The 18,083-nt window shown below is 49.3% G+C and overlaps 1 protein-coding gene across 4 annotated transcripts in view; it reads left to right on the top strand.

The window, feature by feature from the left end:
• The window catches only part of ASAP3 (ArfGAP with SH3 domain, ankyrin repeat and PH domain 3), a 50,338-nt gene that overhangs the window by 9,471 nt on the left and 22,784 nt on the right, over positions 1 to 18,083 (top strand). For all 4 annotated transcript variants that reach the window (XM_047792439.1, XM_047792441.1, XM_047792440.1 and 1 more), the window contains exons 2-5: positions 13,653 to 13,725; positions 13,803 to 13,948; positions 16,561 to 16,635; positions 17,997 to 18,046. In XM_047792439.1, coding sequence (XP_047648395.1) covers positions 13,653 to 13,725; positions 13,803 to 13,948; positions 16,561 to 16,635; positions 17,997 to 18,046 — 344 coding nt within the window. The remainder of the gene's footprint in view (positions 1 to 13,652; positions 13,726 to 13,802; positions 13,949 to 16,560; positions 16,636 to 17,996; positions 18,047 to 18,083) is intronic.

Raw genomic sequence — 18,083 nt, 5'->3', positions numbered from 1 at the left:
CTACCCCGTTCTTAGTCCTAGCTATGTATTACAATCCACTAGGTTGCTTTTAGATAGATTTTTTTTTTTAAGAATAAAGGTAAAATTCATATAACTTAAAACACACTTTTTTTTTTTGGCCACACCCATAGCATGTGGAAGTTCCTGGGCCAGGTATTGAACTCCTGTCATAGCAGTGACCCGAGCTGCTGCAGTGACAATGTCAGATCCTTAACCCACTGTACCACAAGGGAACTCCATAAAATATACCATTTTAACTGTTTTAAAGTTCAGTGGTCTTTATTCACAGTGGTGCAATCACTACCACTGTCTAATTCTAGAACATTTCCATCACCCCAGAAAGAAATACTGTGCTTGTTAGAAGTCACTCCCCACTCTCACTCCCTCAGCCTCTGGCAACTTTCTGTCTCTGTGGATTTGCCTATTCCGGACATTTCATGTCAATGGAATCCGACAATATGTGCCTTTTGTGTTGGGCTTTTTTCAGTTAGCATAATGTTTTCAAGGGCCTTCTGTGTCATCTGGGTTGCTTTAAAAGCTATAGGAATAGCAAACACACCAGGCAGTGTCGTAAGCATTTCCCATATATGTATTAACTTGTGTAATCCCCATCAGGAAACGAAAGCACAGAGAAATGAAATAGTTCCGTGAATAGGATTGCCAAAGAACATACAGGATGCACATGCAATATTTAGGACCTACTTATAATAAAAAATTATTCATTGGTTATCAGACATTCAAATATAACTGCATGTCCTGTATTTATTTTTGCTAAATCCAGCAACTCAGCAAGCAGTAAGTGGTAGAGCCAGGATCTGGACCTGGGCAGTTCAAAGCACATGGGATTGCCTCGCCCCCCAACCCCACCTTCCTTTCCAGGGACTCTGACTTAGCAGATCTAAGGTGAGGCTCTGGCATCCTTATTAACTTTTTTTTGGGCACCCTAGGTGATTCCCCTGGCAGCCTGGGGATGTGTCTCAGGACCTGGGAATACAGAGAAGATGTCTGCTGGACAGGACGGCTCTCATGCAGTCCTCCCTGTGTGCCTGGCATTGAGCTAAGTGCTTAAATACCAGTCGCATTCAGTCCAATGAGAGAAGTGCTATTACTACCCCATTTGACTGCTGGGGAAATGGAGACTCAGGAAAAATAAGTCACCTGCCCCTGGTCACACAGCTAAGAGGAGAGAACCAGAATTTGGACCTCAGAACAGTATGATGTCCTCCCTGAGTTCTTAATCCCTGTTGCCTTTTTTGTCTTCCCATAGGCCTTGCTGATATCTATTCATTCACTTACTCATGCATTCGTTCATTCATTCCACAAATGTTGACTGCTGCTCACATGCCAGGCCCTGTACTGGGTGCTGTGGATATAAAGTCAAATGAGCCAGTCCCTGTCCTTTTTAGCCTATTCGCGCATGGAAAGTCAGACATGTGGTAAAGAAGCCTATAGTGGGAGTGGGTGGCAAAAAGTCAGTCCTTCTGTGGTGGAGAGGGGCTGGCCTCTAAGCCAAGTCGGGAAGGATGGAGTGTTTACTAGGCAGTATGGGGAAAGAGCTCTCTAGGCAGACGTCTGGCAGCTGGAAACAGCCTGGTACACTGAGGAAATTGCAGAGATGGGGAGCACTGGGGTTTAAGGGATTCATGGTGACTGTCGGGTGGGGGCAGGGATTCATCCAGGCCAACAAGGGAACTCTGAGCATGGGAGGCATGGGACTTTCGGCCACTGTGTCCACGAGGGCCGGCCGGGTTCTCCCCAGGGTTGGGTGGAATTCAGGGCTTGGGGCCAGGGGTCAGATGGGAATCTTCAGCGATCTTCCTGCAGAGTTTTTGCTCTCTGAGCTCATCGCCGCTGAGCAGTCTCCCGAGGAAAATCCCAGCCAGGAAACTTGGGGTTGGTGGAGGCCTCGGTGCACGGAAGGTGCAGCTCCCTTCCTGCAACCCCTCTTCCTCCCTGATTCCCACCACCCCACAAGGGGTAGCTGGCGAGGCTGAGCTGACAAGGCTGGCCAGGTTCCTGGGCTGGGGAGACAGCTTCAGGGGCCCGAGCGAGGGGGCACATGGCCAGCGACGGGCTCCAGCAGCTCAGGAAGGAAAACAGTGAGAGATTGAGGGATCCTGAAATAATAAATGTCAGAGCTGGCAGGAGCCTTCCACGTCACCGCCCAAACCCTCATCCCAGACAAGGAATCAGCCCAGGGAGGGAAGGAGACTGTGCAAGGCCATACCAGGGGCTGGTGCTGACTGGGGCCTGGCCCCAGTTCCTGGCTGCAGGCCTGGCAATGCAGCCCCTCCTCCTGACTGTCCCAGCCTGGACTCCTGAGTGCTGGGGGTGGGGGCTTATCCACGTGAAAACCATTTGTAGACTTTTGCTCTTGCTGGTGGCTGAGGTTGGGGCAGCCCTGCAGGTTATGATTAACCTCAACTCTGAGTCCTGGAGCTTTGACCTGGAAAGGTCATGTCCGTCAGTGCTAAACTGTACAGGTGGGGAGACTGAGGTACAGACGGAGGAAGGAATTGCTCAAAAGGATACAGAGGGGCTGATGGCAGAGGCCGCAAATTCCGTGCCTCCCCTCCCTTCTCTCAAAATGTTTCTGCATTGCTTCTTCTTTTTTGTTGTTGTTGTTTTTTTAAGGGGGCACACCTGTGGCATTTGGAAGTTCCCAGGCTAGGGGTCAAATTGGAGCTACAGCTGCCAGCCTACGCCACAGCCACAGCAACACCAGATCCGAGTCGCATCTGCGACCTACACCACAGCTCGCGGCAACGCCAGATCCTTAACCCACTGAGCGAGGCCAGGGATCAAACCTGCATCCTCATGGATACTCATCGGTGTCATTACTGCTGAGCCACAACAGGAACTCCTGCCTTGCCTCTGAAGGTGCCTGACATCCACCGTTAGAAAAAATATGATCTAATTCAATCTTCACAGCAGTCCCTACAGGGATGTGTGAGAGTGAGAGAGGTGTGATACTTAAGAGAAGAGCTCAGAGAGGTGTGATAGTGAGAGAAGGCTCTGAAGGCAGAGGGCTCTATACTTCCTAGAGCTACTTGCGTGACCCTGAGCCAGTTGCCTGACTGCCCCCAGCCTGCGTTTCCCCATCTGTAAAATGGCGAGGATAATAACTACCTCACAGGAATAAAGATCACAAAAAGAAAGCAAGCACTCAGTAAGTGGGATGGTGGTTGGATTCACATAAGTAGATCATTCTGGGAGCTTGGAATCTGAGTATGTCCTTTCAGTGATCTGCTTTGGGCCAGGCCGTGCTGTGCTCCTCAGTCACCCTTTTGAGCCTAGGGTTCCAGGCTGCACCCCTTTTCTCCTGCTTGAGCATGGATTTGCAAATGAGCCCCAGAGTCAATCTTCCTACTATGAGAACTTATCGAGTCACCCCTCTCCTGTCGAGAATCCTGCCGGAGCTCCCCATTACTCATGGGATAAAACCTAGAGCTTTGGGCTACAAATATGGACTCTCGAGCCTGACACCCTGGCTCTACCACTTACTGGTTATGTCAAGGCGCCGAGGTGCCTGTCCCCTCTTAGAGTCACCTTTCCTGTTCTGCTTTGCTCCACCAGTGTCTCCTTATTTTTCAAGGCCCTGGTGAGGCATCGCATCATCCCAGGGTGGGATGGGTGCTCCTTGCCTGTGCCTCTCACAGGCTTCTCCCTTCTGCTCCAGCCTTGCACCAGCTTCCTCAGCCCTTGGCAAGCACATCCACGTCTATGCTGTCTTCCCCACTGTGCCGTGAGCGCTTCGAGGACAGGTCCTGAGCCTGACCTCCCTCTCTCCCCAGCACCTGTGCAGGGCCTAGGGTACAGCGGGGCACTCTGTGTGTGGATGAGTGCCAGTCCCTCCCTCCGCCCCAATGGGTGGAGAGGGCAGGCTTGGAGGTTTGTTTCCGGAGTAGATGCTGTTCAGGGAGTCAAGCTGAGCTGGGATTGCCTAGAGGTGGGATGCTAGCAAACACTTCCCAGTCCCCACCTTTCCCCTCCTGGCTGACCACCCATGATGGGCCTCCTGGGGCTCCCTGCCTTTCTCTGGATTTGCTGGTTGGGCAGGTGGGTTTTTCTCACCCACGTAAATAGTGCAGCAAGGGCTACAAATTTAGCTGGTTTTTAAATTTGATGCCCACTGGGAGGTGGCTGGAGTGGTAGTGACTATCGTTCCCATTTTGTAGATGCGGACCCTGAGGCCCAGAGACACTGGGGACTTGCTCAGAATTGGACCCGGAATAGAACCCAGGTCTCCTCTCTCTACATCCTGTGCTCTTTTTACTGTGCCCTCTCTGTAATTAGGCCACGGAGCTTGCCCGGCTTCCTTTAGACAGCAGGTCAGCCTTCACCGCTTCCTGCCTGCCTCTCAAGGACCCTCTCACTGGCCTTTGCCCACCTTTGGTCCTGGGCCCCAGGCGCCCTGGCCTCCCTCAGCCTGACCTCTCCAAACCCCATTCTTCCTGCCCGTTCCCCTTGTTGGAAGCTGTGCCCAGACAGCTGTCTGTTAAAAGGGGCCCACTCAATATACTAAGATGTCAAGGTGTTTTTTAGGTAACTTAGTACAGTGGTTGCCAACTTTTCTGAACATAAGAACCCCCTGTCTTCTTTTATTGACTTCATGTTGTAGAAGTTTTCAAACACACACAAAAGTAGACTCACCGAGCTTTGCTATTTATTATTTGACCAATTTTATGTTTTCATCTATTAGCATTCATTTTTTTCTTATTATGGAGAATTTGGAATATTCACAGAAAACAGAACAAAATGATGAACCTCCATTCGCTCATAACCCAGTCCTGCTCTGCCCACATCCCAAGCTGCTTCCCCAACTCTCATCTTACTTTGAAGCAAATTCTAAACATCATATCATTTCATCCTTAATTATTTCAATATGTATCTCTAAACAGTAAGGACTTCTTTTTTTGCTTACAAAATTAAAATGGGATACCACTCTCGTTCCCCAGAACGTTAATAATAATCCCCAAATCGTCAGTTATCCAGTTTTCACATTTCAAATTGTCTCAGAAGTATCCTGACTTCTTTTACAGTATATTATTTAAAAAGCAGGATTTGGAGTTCCCATCGTGGCGCAGTGGTTAACGAATCCGACTAGGAACCATGAGGTTGTGGGTTCGGTCCCTGCCCTTGCTCAGTGGGTTAACGATCCGGCGTTGCCGTGAGCTGTGGTGTAGGTTGCAGACGCGGCTCGGATCCCGCGTTGCTGTGGCTCTGGCGTAGGCTGGAGGCTACAGCTCCAATTAGACACCTAGCCTGGGAACCTCCATATGCCGCGAGAGCGGCCCAAGAAATAGCAAAAAGACAAAAAAATAAAAATTAAAAAATAAAAATTAAAAAAAAATAAAAAGCAGGATTCAAGGAAGCCAGGCATTGCCATTTGTTGTTGGTGTTTCCAGGCTCCTAAGATTTCCCTCCATCATTTTTGGTTTTGGTTTTTGTTTTTGTGGTCCACTTGTTAAAGAAACCAGTGGCTCATTCTGTCATTTCACACAGTCTGACTGTGCTACACTGTTCCCCAGGTGTAGTTTTAACGAGTTTCTCCATCTTCTGTACTTTCTGTAAATAAATTGGTAGTTGGAACTAGAAATGAAAAGCCCCATGGAATTCCCGTCGTGGCGCAGAGGAAACAAATCTGACTAGGAACCGTGAGGTTGAAGGTTTGATCCCTCGTCTCGCTCAGTGGGTTAAAGATCTGGCGTTGCGGTGAGCTGTGGTGTATGTCGCAGACGAGGCTTGGATCTGGTGTTGCTATGGCTGTGGTGTAGGCCGGGAGCAACAGCTCTGATTAGACCCCTAGCCTGGGAACCTCCATATGCCTCAGGTGCGGCCCTAAAAAGACAAAAAAAATAAAGAAATGAAAAGCCCCAGGGTTTGGAGGGGGGGTTGCATTTTATGTCATTTCATTAAATGTTTGAAGTATAATGATTTGTTCATTAAAATATTTTATTTTTCACATTTAACATGTACATGTAATTTAATCCTCTCGTGGATATCAGAGATCAAAGGAGCCAGAGTTCTGGCACCTAATAGAAGGATCCCCCCACTTTTTTATGGCCACATCCACATGGAAGTTCCTGGGCCAGGGATTGAATTTGAGCTGCAGCTTTAGCAACACTGGATCCTTTAACCCACAGCACTGGGCCAGGGATGGAACCTGCACCTCTGCAGCAACCCGAGCTGCTGGAGTTGGGTTTTTACTTTTTTTTTTTCCTTGGAGTTGGGTTTTTAACTACTCTACTGCACCATGGTGGGAACTCCAGAAGGACCCCTTTTTTTAAAATTTTATTTATTTATTTGTCTTTCGTCTTTTTAGGGCCGCACCTGTAGCATATGGAGGTTCCCAGGCTAGGGGTCAAATCGAGGCTGTAGCTGCTGGCCTACACAACAGCCACAGCAATTCGAGATCCGAGCCGAGTCTGCGATCTATACCAAAGCTCACAGCAACACCGGATCCTTAACCCACTGACTGAGTGAGGCCAGGGATTGAACCCACACCTCATGGTTACTAGTAGGGTTCGTTAACCACTGAGCCACGATGGGAACTCCCAGAAGGACCCCTTTTTAATGTCAAAGTTTCTTTGACCCTCCCTAACTCACAGAGTTACTGTGAGGCTTATATGAGGTTGCAGTCATAACAGCATGTGCCAAGGCTCGAGGCATTTGGAAAATATGAGTATGATTTTTTACTGTGGCTTGTTTTCTGCCTGTGTATGAGATCAGCCCTCATTCCTCATGCCTATGACTGGATAGGTTAGAGAAAACAAAAATCAGCCTCTGGACTTGGATGGATCCATTTCCCCAACAGTCAGTGATTCTCAAAGTGGGGTCAGCAGCATCAGCATCACTTGGGAACTTGTTAGAAATGCAAATTCTTCAGCCGAATCAGAAAATCTGAAGGTGGGGCCAGGTGATTTGTGTCTTAACAAGCCCTCTGGGTGATCCTGATACATAATAAAGTTTGGGGTTCACCATCTAATTCTACCCTCCAGAGAGGCAGTAAATCATCATTACTGAAAGTATGAGGCTGGTCCCAAACTACCTGGTTTTGAATTCTAGCTCCATTTAGGTATTTGCCATATGACCTCTCTGTGCTTCAGTATCCCCGTTCATGAAATGAGGATAATAATTTCTACTGCATAGGGTTATTAGGGAGATTAAATGAACTCACATAGATAAAGTGCTTAGAACACTATTATCTTATAGCTAATAACATTCTCCATTTCAAAGTTAAGCTGAATTTGGTTTAGAAATTTCTCAAGTTTCCTTGAGCTAATTAAAGATACCTCCCTCAACCACAGTGAAACCTGCCACTGGGCAGTCACAGAGTGCAAGATGTGACATGTCCTGAGTGCCTGAGTAAGTAAGCACCCTGTGCCAGGCTCTTACTCGTCACCCTCCCAGTCACCCTTTTAGGTAGACATCACCATCTGCATTTTATAGATGAAGCTGTTGGGAAAAGGAACATGACCAGATCACATAATGCTGAACAGTGGCAGAGCCATAATTTAAACCCAGGTCTGGCCAAATCCAGGGCCAGTGTTCTTTCCATACCATTAAGCTGCCCCACAGAAGTTAAAGGACACCACTTCTTTGATCCTGGGACTGGATCTGCCTCTGAGCCTGAGTCACAGCTCAACCATCTCTACCATATCCACTCAACATCCTCTCACAGGAAGGGGGGTGGATGGAGGGGGACCTTCCCAAAGAAAACGAGGTTGACAGCGGTGGCAGGGCCCCAACTGCAAACACTCCAAGGGCTTTCCTGCTGGAGAGAAAATAGATTCGGTTGAAGCTGGCTCTGAAGAGGATTCCCAGGACCAAGAGGTGCATGTTAGGGAGACAGAGTTCAGCTCAGAGGATGAAGTTCCTAAGGAGGATTAAGTGACCCCAGGAGAGAGTGAGCATGGAGTATGCAGGGACTTTGGGTGGTAAAGTGTAATTCAGGCAAAAGACGTTGGATTAGTAGTGATAGCCATTTAGATTTCTCCCAAAGCTAAGTTGGGCAAAGATAGGCAAAACTGAGAGTGTTGGGGACATGTCTGAACGTGGAAAACCAACCAAAGTCCTTTGGACAGCCTTGCCTGGCTGGCCCTGGACAAAGCCTGGATTACAGCTGGTGATATTGCCCTTTGTGCCCCCTACCCCACCCCCAGACATGCACATACACACGCACATGCACATACACACGCACACGCACATACACTGTGCTCTGGCTCTCTGCAGGCAAAAGACCGCAGATGGCAGCACCAGGGCCATGCCCAGCTGCCCTGCTTGGAGGGGCCTTCTACATGTCCCCTTCTTGGGTCAGGATTCATCAATGGGAACCATTCTTCATTCCGGTGATTTCTCAAAGTCAGCTGTGGTAACCATGACGACTCAGCCACGCGGGCAGAGCTGCTAAAGCTAAGGCCTTGGGAGCTGCAGATTAAATTTCACCCTTAGATATTCACTCCTTTGAACTATTATAACACGGCATAGGCACCACTTTTGTGACATCCCATGACCATTGGAGCCATCATTAATCAATCACAGCATTTTCCTCACTGATTCTGGTTTTATTTCATCATATTGTTAAGGCAGCTTTTCAGGTATCCTCTATCGAACTACAGTTGGCACAGGAGGTCACATTTTCTATCTTTGTTTTGGACCATGATGTTGTCCTTTGAGAGACTAAATCACAGAATATTGGAGAAAATTTAACATTACCTCCTCATTTTACACACTGCCAAAAAAAAAAAAAAAAAACAGGCTGAGATGACTGTGAGTTTATTGCCCCAGGTCTCATTGGAAATGAAAACAAAGGAAAGCATACAACCTCAAACTTGTACAGGACTTTACAGTCTGGAAAGCAATTTGACACCCACCCTTTAAGACTCACAGCATCCTGATGAGACAGTCATTGCTTTTACTCTCATCTGGCTAATGATTCAGTGAGGCTCAGAGAGGTGAAGGAAGTTGCCTGAGATCACACAGCCAGAAAGTGGCAGAGATGGATCCTGGGACTCAAAATGTTGACTCTAACCCCCTTGTTTATACCAGGCTGTGGGCCCCAGGCCCTGGAGGTCCTTGGAGTTACTATTACGGCCTTATGAAGCCACAGTTATAGTAAGCACCTTAGGCAAAAAAACAAAATTCTCACAAATTAGTATGACCACATTCCGAATATGAATGCAGCTGTTAATGATCAATAAGACACAGAAAACTTTAAATGTATTCTTGAATTCATGGCAACTTTTTGTTCTTTTCCATATTTTAAAATTTTTTTTTTCTTTTTAGGGCCGCACCTGCGGCATATGGAAGTTCCCAGGCTAGGGGTCAAATCGGAGCTACAGCTGCCAGCCTACGCCCCAGCCACAACAACAGAGAATCCGAGCCGCGTCTGTGAGCTACACCACAGCTCACAGCAATGCCAGATCCTTAACCCACTGAGTGAGACCAGGGGTTGAACCCGCATCCTCATGGTTCCTGGTCGGGTTCATTAACCACTGAGCCACAAAGGGAACTCCGTTTTTCCATATTTCTTAATCAATACTAAAAGTACAGCTATCATAGTATAATATAGAATAGTTTCACTGCCTAAAAAGCCTTTGTGCTACACCTCTTCACCCCTCTCTCCCCCAACCCCTGACAGTCACTGAGTCTTTTACAGTTTCCATAGTTTTGCCTTTTCCAGAATGTCATATACTTGAAATCATACAGTGTATAGCCTTTTCAGATTGGCTTCTTTCACTTAGTGATATGCATCTATATCTTTTGTGGCTTGATAGCTCATTTGTTTTTAGCACTTAGTAATATTCCATTTTCTTGGAGTTCCCATTGTGGCACAGCTGGTTATGAACTCGACAGCTATAGTTCCAATTCGACCCCTGACCTGGGAACTTCCATATGCCTCACCTGTGGCCCTAAAAAAAGGAAAAAAAACATTATATATATATGTGTGTGTGTGTCTTTATGTATGTATATATATATATATATATATATATATATATATATATATATATATCCTGTTGTCTTCCAAGTTTTGGCAGTTATGAATAAGGTGATATAAACATCCATGTTTAAGTTTTTGTGTGGAAATAAGTTCCAGCTCCTTTGGGTAAATACCGAAGAGAGCAATTGGTAAATGTATGTTTAGTTTTATAGGAAACTGCCAAACTGTACTCCAGGGTGGCTGCATCATTTTGCATTCCCACCAGCTAAGTATGAGAGTTTCTGTTGCTCCAAATCCTCACCAGCATTTGGTGTTGTCAGTCTTTTGATCATTCTTATGATAAGTATGTGGTCCCTCCTTTCCTTTTGAGAATATTTTCTAGAAGCTAACAAATGAAATATCCATTACATACCATTGGTCAGAACTCAGTCACATGACCACATTTAGCTGCAAAGTAGGCTGGGAAATGTAGTCTTTATTGTGAGTGGCCAAGTGGCCCTCTGAAAAGTCAGGGTTCTAATTGCTAAGGAGAAAGAGAGAATGAATTGGGAGCCAAGCAGCAGTCTCTGATATACTGCAGGGAAGAGAGATCCTCTCAAACTGGTTTAAGGGAGTTTATTTGGTGGTTTCAAGGGTATTTCATGGAGGCCCAAGGACAAGAGGTGTGGAAAGCCTTGAAGGGTGAAGAACTGGAGTTCCCCTCGTGGCACAGTGGTTAACGAACCCGACTAAGAGCCATGAGGTTGCGGGTTCCATCCCTGCCCTTGCTCAGTGGGTTAAGGATCCGGCGTTGCCGTGAGCTGTGGTGTAGGTTGCAGACGTGGCTCAGATCCAGCGTTGCTGTGGCTCTGGCGTAGGCCGGTGGCTACAGCTCCGATTCAACCCCTAGCCTGGGAACCTCCATATGCTGCGAGAGCGGCCCAAGAAAATGGCAAAAAGACAAAAAAAAAAAAAAAAAGAAAAGGGTGAAGAACCTGGAGCTTCCAGAAACCAGGGCAGCTCCTTTCTTATGCCTTTCTATGGCAGCATGGGTCTCATCTGCTTCTTTCTGCTCATCTGCTTTGTTCTTCTCTCTTTGCACTTGGTGAGAAAGACGTTCCAGCTTAACCATTTCCAATCAATCAGATAGCTTCCCAGAGCTCAGTTTCAAATTCCCTGGAGAGAGAATCTCATTGGCACAGCTTGGACCACGTGTCCACCTTGCCCCACCTAAGGGCATCTAAAGCATGGACATAGACCTCTCAGGTTCATGTTCTGGGACATTGCAAACCATCATTCATTTAGGTAAACAATTATGGAGAGCTTTCTGTATGCTAGGCACATAGATCTGCCTTCCAGGGAGTTTTCTAAATCTCTTTGGAATTTATTTATATCTCTAACCTGCACTATCTTTTGGAGCAAAGTCATAGCTCCTTAAATTAATCACCTCTTATCTTTCCCTTTTCAAGTTTCAAGGTGGGAACCAAGGGCTTTGGTGAACACGTGTTTCCCCATCTGAGTCCTTGGGAACTGCAGACATATCCGTGTTCCCTCCCCGTGTCTTTCTCTCTCCAGTAGAATTATCTTAGTTCTTTAGCTGAGTCAGTTATGGCCGCCTCTCCCCACTGTCCCTAATTCCTCAGCTTTCTTTCTTCATCCCTGGGATGGGCCTCCGCTGGTCCCAAACCTGAAAGTATTTTGGTAGTTCCTGTTGTGGCACAGTGGAAAGGAATCCGACTAGTATCCATGAGGATTTAGGTTCCCTGGCCTTGCTCAGTGGGTCGGGGATCCAGCATTGCCATGAGCTATGGTGTAGGTCACAGACGTGGCTTGGATCCTGAGTTGTTGCGGCTGTGGTGTAGGCTGGCAGCTGTAGCTCTGATTCGACACCTAGCCTGGGAACTTCCATATGCTGTGGGTGCAGCCCTAAAAAAAAAAAAAAAACCAATGAAAATATCTCTGGTTCATACCCAGGGAAGAGACTGTTAGGTTTCAATTCCCTGGAGGAGAAAGTACCCAGAATTGGATGGACCTTTCTAGCAGCAACAGCGGCTGCTGACGATCAGAGAGGTACTGTACATTGAGAATACACTCTGTGCTTAGCACCAGATTAAACCCTTTGTGTGTGTCTTCTCATACACACAATCCTTGTAACAACCCTGAGAGGTAGGCTTGATTCCCCCATTTTACAGGTAGCCAGTCAGGGAGCTCAGAGAGAAGAGGCAACTTGGCCAGTTACACAGCTTCTGGGGAACGGAACTGGGCTTTAGAATCAGACCCCTCTCGCTCCAGAGGCCTCCCACAGGGCTTCTGAGAGCACTCCATAGTGCCTCCAAGATCTGCCCTGTGCTTGTCCTCCTGTGAGTTTCTTTGGGAATTGTTGCAGATACCATTCCAAATATGTTTGCTAACTCTTATCACACTGAAGTAACTCTTTGGAGATAATTTTTTGGTATGTGTGTCTTTTATGGCATATGGAAGTTCCCAGGCTAGGGGTTGAATCAGAGCTGTAGCTGCCAGCCTACGCCACAGCCACAGCAACATGGGATCCAAGCTGCGTCTTTGACCTACACCACAGCTCACGGCAACTCCAGATCCTTAACCCACTGAGTGAAGCCAGGGATCAGACTCCAGTCCTCATGGATCCTAATCGGATTTGTTACCACTGAGCCATGACAGGAACTCTTGGTGGTCAAATTTTGATCCCATTGTAGTCACTGGACAAAAGAGGGGGGCTGGAGTCAGGGTGGGGCCGTGGTGTGTGGATGGAGCATTACACTAGGGCCCCCCCTGGAAGCCCAGCTCTGCTGCTCCCCCACCACCGACTCTGGGCAAAACCCTCCACTCTCTTGGCCTCCGTTTCCTCATCTGTGGCTCTGTGAGCCCTTTGTAGCCCTGGCATTCTGTAATTTCCCACTTAACTGTGCATTTCATAAGGGTTTCATGAAGTTGGCAGCCTCTGTACCTCACTGAAAGCCCTGAAAGAGGAGTGTGTCTTGGAGGTTTCCTTCCCGGCTAAGCCCTCTTGCTTCTCACCGTCACATCTTCTGACTTCCCCACAGTCTGCTATTTGTTCTGCAACCCCTGGACTTCGGGGTTGCCTCATACCATCCCATCAGTTCTCTCCAGTGGGGCTTGAGTATCTCCTCTCTACCCTCTTCATCTCACCGCTGATGTTATCCCGGCCTCTTCCTCCTTGTCTTCCTGTGGCTTATTGAGCCTGGGACTTGGGGAACACGTGCCCTCCCGCCCCCATGTCTTTGGAGACTATAGAGATGTCCAAGTTCTTTCCTCTATTATTTTGCTAAGCGTTTTGTATGTGTTTGTGAAGTCATTCATTCTCGCAGCCGCTCCCTAGTGTCATCTTCCTTTTGCAGAGGAGGCACCCGGGGCTCAGAGAAGTGAGTAGATTTGTCTAGACTGACACACCAGTTAGTGCCAGAGCCGGGACTCAAAGCCAGCCTGGCATAACCCCATGACACCACATGTCCTAGAATCACTGCATTTACTTGGCTGGTATAAGGTGAAAAGCCTGGGCCTCCTGGAGCGATGTGACTCATCTGTGGTTTCCCACGCAGTCTGGGTGGAGGAGGGCGGTCTGTTTATGTTTGGTAGGGGCTGCAGGGTGTCCCTAGGAGGAAACGATGTGTGTGTTTGGAGGGTGGGGTCATGGAGTCAGGCACCCCTCCTGGCTAAGCATCCCTGAGCCTCTGTCTACGTTTGCTTCCAGATCCTGGAAGGAGACCAGGCCATCCTGCAGAGGATAAAGAAGGCCGTGCGGGCCATCCACAGCTCCGGCCTCGGTGAGTGAGCCTGCTCGAGGCCCCGCCTGGCCAGGCAGCCCCTTTCCCAGCTCACTCCGTGCCTCCCTGCTCCACAGGCCATGTGGAGAACGAGGAGCAGTACCGAGAGGCCGTGGAGGCCTTGGGCAACAGCCACCTGTCCCAAAACAGTCACGAGCTGTCCACCGGCTTCCTGAACTTGGCCGTGTTCACCCGCGAGGTAGCCGCGCTCTTCAAGAACCTGGTGAGGCCCTTCTCTCCTACCCACCCTCAGCCCAGGCTCAGGGTAAATCTGGTCAGTGGCTTAAGAACCTGATGGGGAGAGGGTTGGTAGAAGCCTTCCAGGTTGCCCTTGACCTCTAAACAGTGACCTGAGGTCCCTTTCCAGTTCTGACCTCCCATTTGCTTTCTTCCTTGCTGGCGTCTTGCCAGCGTCTCCTCTCCCCTCTCTCCCCACCTCTCTGCCCTCCTAGGCCTCCCTGAAGGCGGTCTGGGAGGAGGGAAGGCAGCTCCCGTTCCCATCTTTGCACCACCCCCTCTCCTTAGCCCTCTTTGTCCTCTGCTTTCCCAGCTGCACCTGCTTTGTCCTCAGATCCGAGAACCTGCCTCACCTCAGCATGCCTCTCAGCTCTTGCGTGTGGCCCAGTGGCCTCAGGTTCCTTCCTGAGATGGCCTCTTCCCTGTCCTCTGAGTACCCACCTTGAGGCCACCCCATGACACATGCTCATCCCCGGGTGCAGCAGGTCTCAGTACTTCATGGGTCTTAACTCATTTCATCCTGGAGCACAGCTCTGTGGGGTTGGTTTTACTCTTGTTCCCCCCTGTACAGGCTAGGAAATGAGAACATGAAAGCAACTTACCCGCGGTCACAGAGCTGGATACGAACCCAGCATCTGAGCACAAGCCTGGCTTACCACCTCCCAGGAAAGCCTCTTTCCCTCCAGGCTCCAGAGCTTTTGGCTTTTGGGACCACGTCTTCTCTGCAAGGCAGCTTGCTTAGTGATCAGGCACTGAGACCTGGGGCTTAGACTCAGGCCTTTCATCCCTGCTTTGCTGCTCACTGGGTATAATGACCCTCGGCACTCAGGGTCACTTGGTCTGCCTGAGCCTCATCTGTAAAATGGGGTAACAGTGGTCCCCACTTTACAGAGTGGTGATGAGGATTTCACAAGCTAAGCGCCTGCCCTAGGGTAAGCACCTATTAAACATCAGCTAATATTACCATCTGTCATCATTTTATCTCTCTGTGTGTCACTACCTCGCACCCTGTCCTTGACACACAGGTACTTGATTTCAGCTGAATCAGTGACGCCTTCTGTCTTTACTTCTCCTCTCCTCCTTGTTTCAGTCAAACTAGTGTTTACTGAGAGTCTCCTCTGTGGTGGGGCTGGTGACACAGAGAAGAGTCAGGCTCTGCCTCAGAGAGCCACAATCTAGTCAGGGAGACAGGCACTGACCTGTGAGATGACACCAAACAAGACCAGCAGTGTGGCACAAACTCAAGGACTGAGCGGCCTGGGTCAGAGGCCTAGTGCTGCCGTGGTTTAGAAAAGCGGGGATTGGCATAGGCCACAGGAAGAAGTAATCAGGAAGGCTTCCTGGAGGAGTAGAGACCTGAGTTGAACCTTGAAAGGTGGGCTGAAATATTAAGCTGTTTTGAGTTGCCAAATGACATAACTTCAACTCAAACTAGGTTAATCTTTAAAAAGAGAATTCAGAAGTTCCTGTTGTGGCACAGTGGAAATGAATCGAATCCAGCTAGTATCCATGAGGATGCAGGTTTGATCCCTGGCCTCGCTTAGTGGGTTGGGGATCTGGCGTTGCCATGAGCTATGGTGTAGGTCCAGCTTTGCTGTGGCTGCCTAGCCTGGGAACCTCCATATGCCACAAGTGTGCCCCTAAAAAGCAAAATAAATAGGAGTTCCCGCCATAGCTCAGTGGTTAACGAATCCGACTAGAAACCATGAGGTTGCGGGTTCGATCCCTGGCCTCACTCAGTGGATTAAGGATCTGGCGTTGCCTTGAGCTATGGTGTAGGTCAAAGATGCAGCTTAGATCCCACGTTGCTGTGGCTGTCGCGTAGGCCGGTGGCTACAGCTCCAATTTGACCCCTAGCCTGGGAACCTCCATATGCCACAGGAAGCGGCCCTAGAAAAGGCAAAAAGACAAAAAAAAAAAGGCTAAATAAATAAATTAGAGAATCCATTGGCCCCTGTAATGGGAAGTCCAGGTGTGCAACTGGTTTTAGACTCATTCTCTTTCTTTTAGAGCATTTCTGTCTCTGCTCAGTGGGCAGATTCACACCTTACAGAAGAAAGACACTCTTTCTCCCATGACTTTGGCCGAAAAGTCCCAGGGAGGATCCTGATTGGCTGACTTGGGTCACATGCCCATTTGTTGTCCAATCGTAGTAGTCCAAGGATGGGGCCCTCTGGTCAGCTCTGACTCCCATGTTCATCCCGTGTGACCACAGTGAAAGGACTCCCCACGTGATGAAGGGAGTCGAGGATCGAGCTGAGGGACAGAAACAACAGATGGCATTCCAGGTGAACTTCAGAGAGTCAGAGGGGAGAGGGGAGGGAACTCCTGGCAAAGGAACAGATCCAGGCTGACTTGATGCCATGGAGCGAGCGAGCAGTGAGGTGATGAGGCCGATTACTCAGGGGACGGGAAGCGCGTTCTCAGGAGGCCGGCCCCTCCACCCGCTGGTACTCTTCCACCCTCTTGTCTTTCTCTCCCCGACTCCTTTACCCCAGTGCAGTCCTTGGCCTTTCGATGCTCCTCTATGCCTTGAGCCCCTTGGGGCTGGACAGACGGTCCCCTAAGGTGGGGTATGGGGGTCTCTGCTTTTTCCAGGTTCAGAACCTGAACAACATTGTCTCTTTCCCCCTGGACAGTCTGCTGAAGGGGCAGCTGAGGGACGGGCGACAGGTGAGTTTCCTCGTGGGGAGCAGGGGGGATGCCCAGAGGTGTTGGGATGGGGCGAGAAAGGAGTGGGCAGGAGACCCTAGGTGGGGCAGGACTGGGCTGAGGATGGAGGCCAGGTGAGGCTGTCAGAGGGGGTGTGCCAATCCATTATTGACCCTTGAGAGTACAGGGGTGAGCCTAGGATGGCTGACCTACTGTCTTCCAGGGCCCTCATGTGGTCTTACCACCACCCACGGGGTGTGTTCTGTAGGTGCTGTCACCCCCATTTTGCACTTGAGGAAATCGAGGCTCAGGGCAATTGGTCACCTGCTTCCAGTTTACACAGCTAGTCAGTGGAGGGGCCAGTGTGAGATTCAGGACTCCTGATCCCATGCTCTGCTGCTCTCTCTGTACCTGTTCACCCCCTGGCTCAAGGCAAACTGGAGCTCAAAGAAAATGACAGGGAGTTCCTGTTGTGGCTCAGAGGAAGTGAATCTGACTAGCATCCATGAGGATGTAGGTTCGATCCCTGACCTTGCTCAATGGGTTAAGGATCCAGCGTTGCCATGAGCTGTGGTATAGGCCAGCAGCTAAGCTCTGACTCCACTCCTAGCCTGGGAACCTCCATATGCAGCAGTGCGGCCCTAAAAAGACAAAAACAAAAGAAAAGAAAGAAAAAGAAAGTGACAGAGTATCTCCCTGGGAAGTCTGCCCCAGAAGGCCCAGGGGAGGAGCTGCCCTCCCCAAGAGGCTTCCCTCCTTACCTGGAGCTGGGCCTCAGGCTGGGAACCACCCAAACCAGACCAGCAGCTTTTTTTGTCTGGCTGTTCTGAGCCAGATAAGGCCCAGAAAAACTAGGCCAGGGATCAACCAGGTCTCTCTGGCTTGCTGTGTGGCCTTGTGTGGATTTCTTAGCCTCTCCGTGTGTATGTCCCTCCTCCTGTACCCTTCCTATTGAGACGATGATCTAGTACCAGGCAGGAGAAAATAATGGGATAAAGTTAGGGGAGGATTCTAACCTTGATCCTCCTCTTCTTCCTCGTGGTGATCTCCATCTTCTGAGGGAGGAAACTCAGGACAGACCCCCCATATCGCCCGGTGCCCCAGGCCTGGGCCCACCAATTCAGACTGATTATTGACAACTGTGGGAAGAAGTCAGGTGGGAGAGAAGCCTCAGCCCTGATAAATGGGGTCGGTTAAGACTATTTGGGGGGGGGGTCAGGTTTGCAGTCAGAGCTTTGTGAGCAGGGACTGCTTGGAGTGTGCCTCTGAGCAGCACCCAGGAGCAAGCAAGCGCAGGGTCCCCCAGTGGCAGCAAGGTTTGCTGTAGGTAGATTCCACACCCCAAGAGCCCCTTTGGGCAAATTGTTCTTTTTGAACTACAGGATTCCAAGAAGCAGCTGGAGAAGGCATGGAAGGACTACGAAGCCAAAATGTAAGTAGCTGCGGCCAGGGTGGTTTGTCCAAGGCAG

This window comes from Phacochoerus africanus, chromosome 8, assembly GCF_016906955.1.
Source record: "Phacochoerus africanus isolate WHEZ1 chromosome 8, ROS_Pafr_v1, whole genome shotgun sequence".
In the NCBI taxonomy this organism is placed as follows: Eukaryota; Metazoa; Chordata; class Mammalia; order Artiodactyla; family Suidae; genus Phacochoerus; species Phacochoerus africanus.
This window is presented reverse-complemented; position numbering and strand designations above follow the sequence as displayed.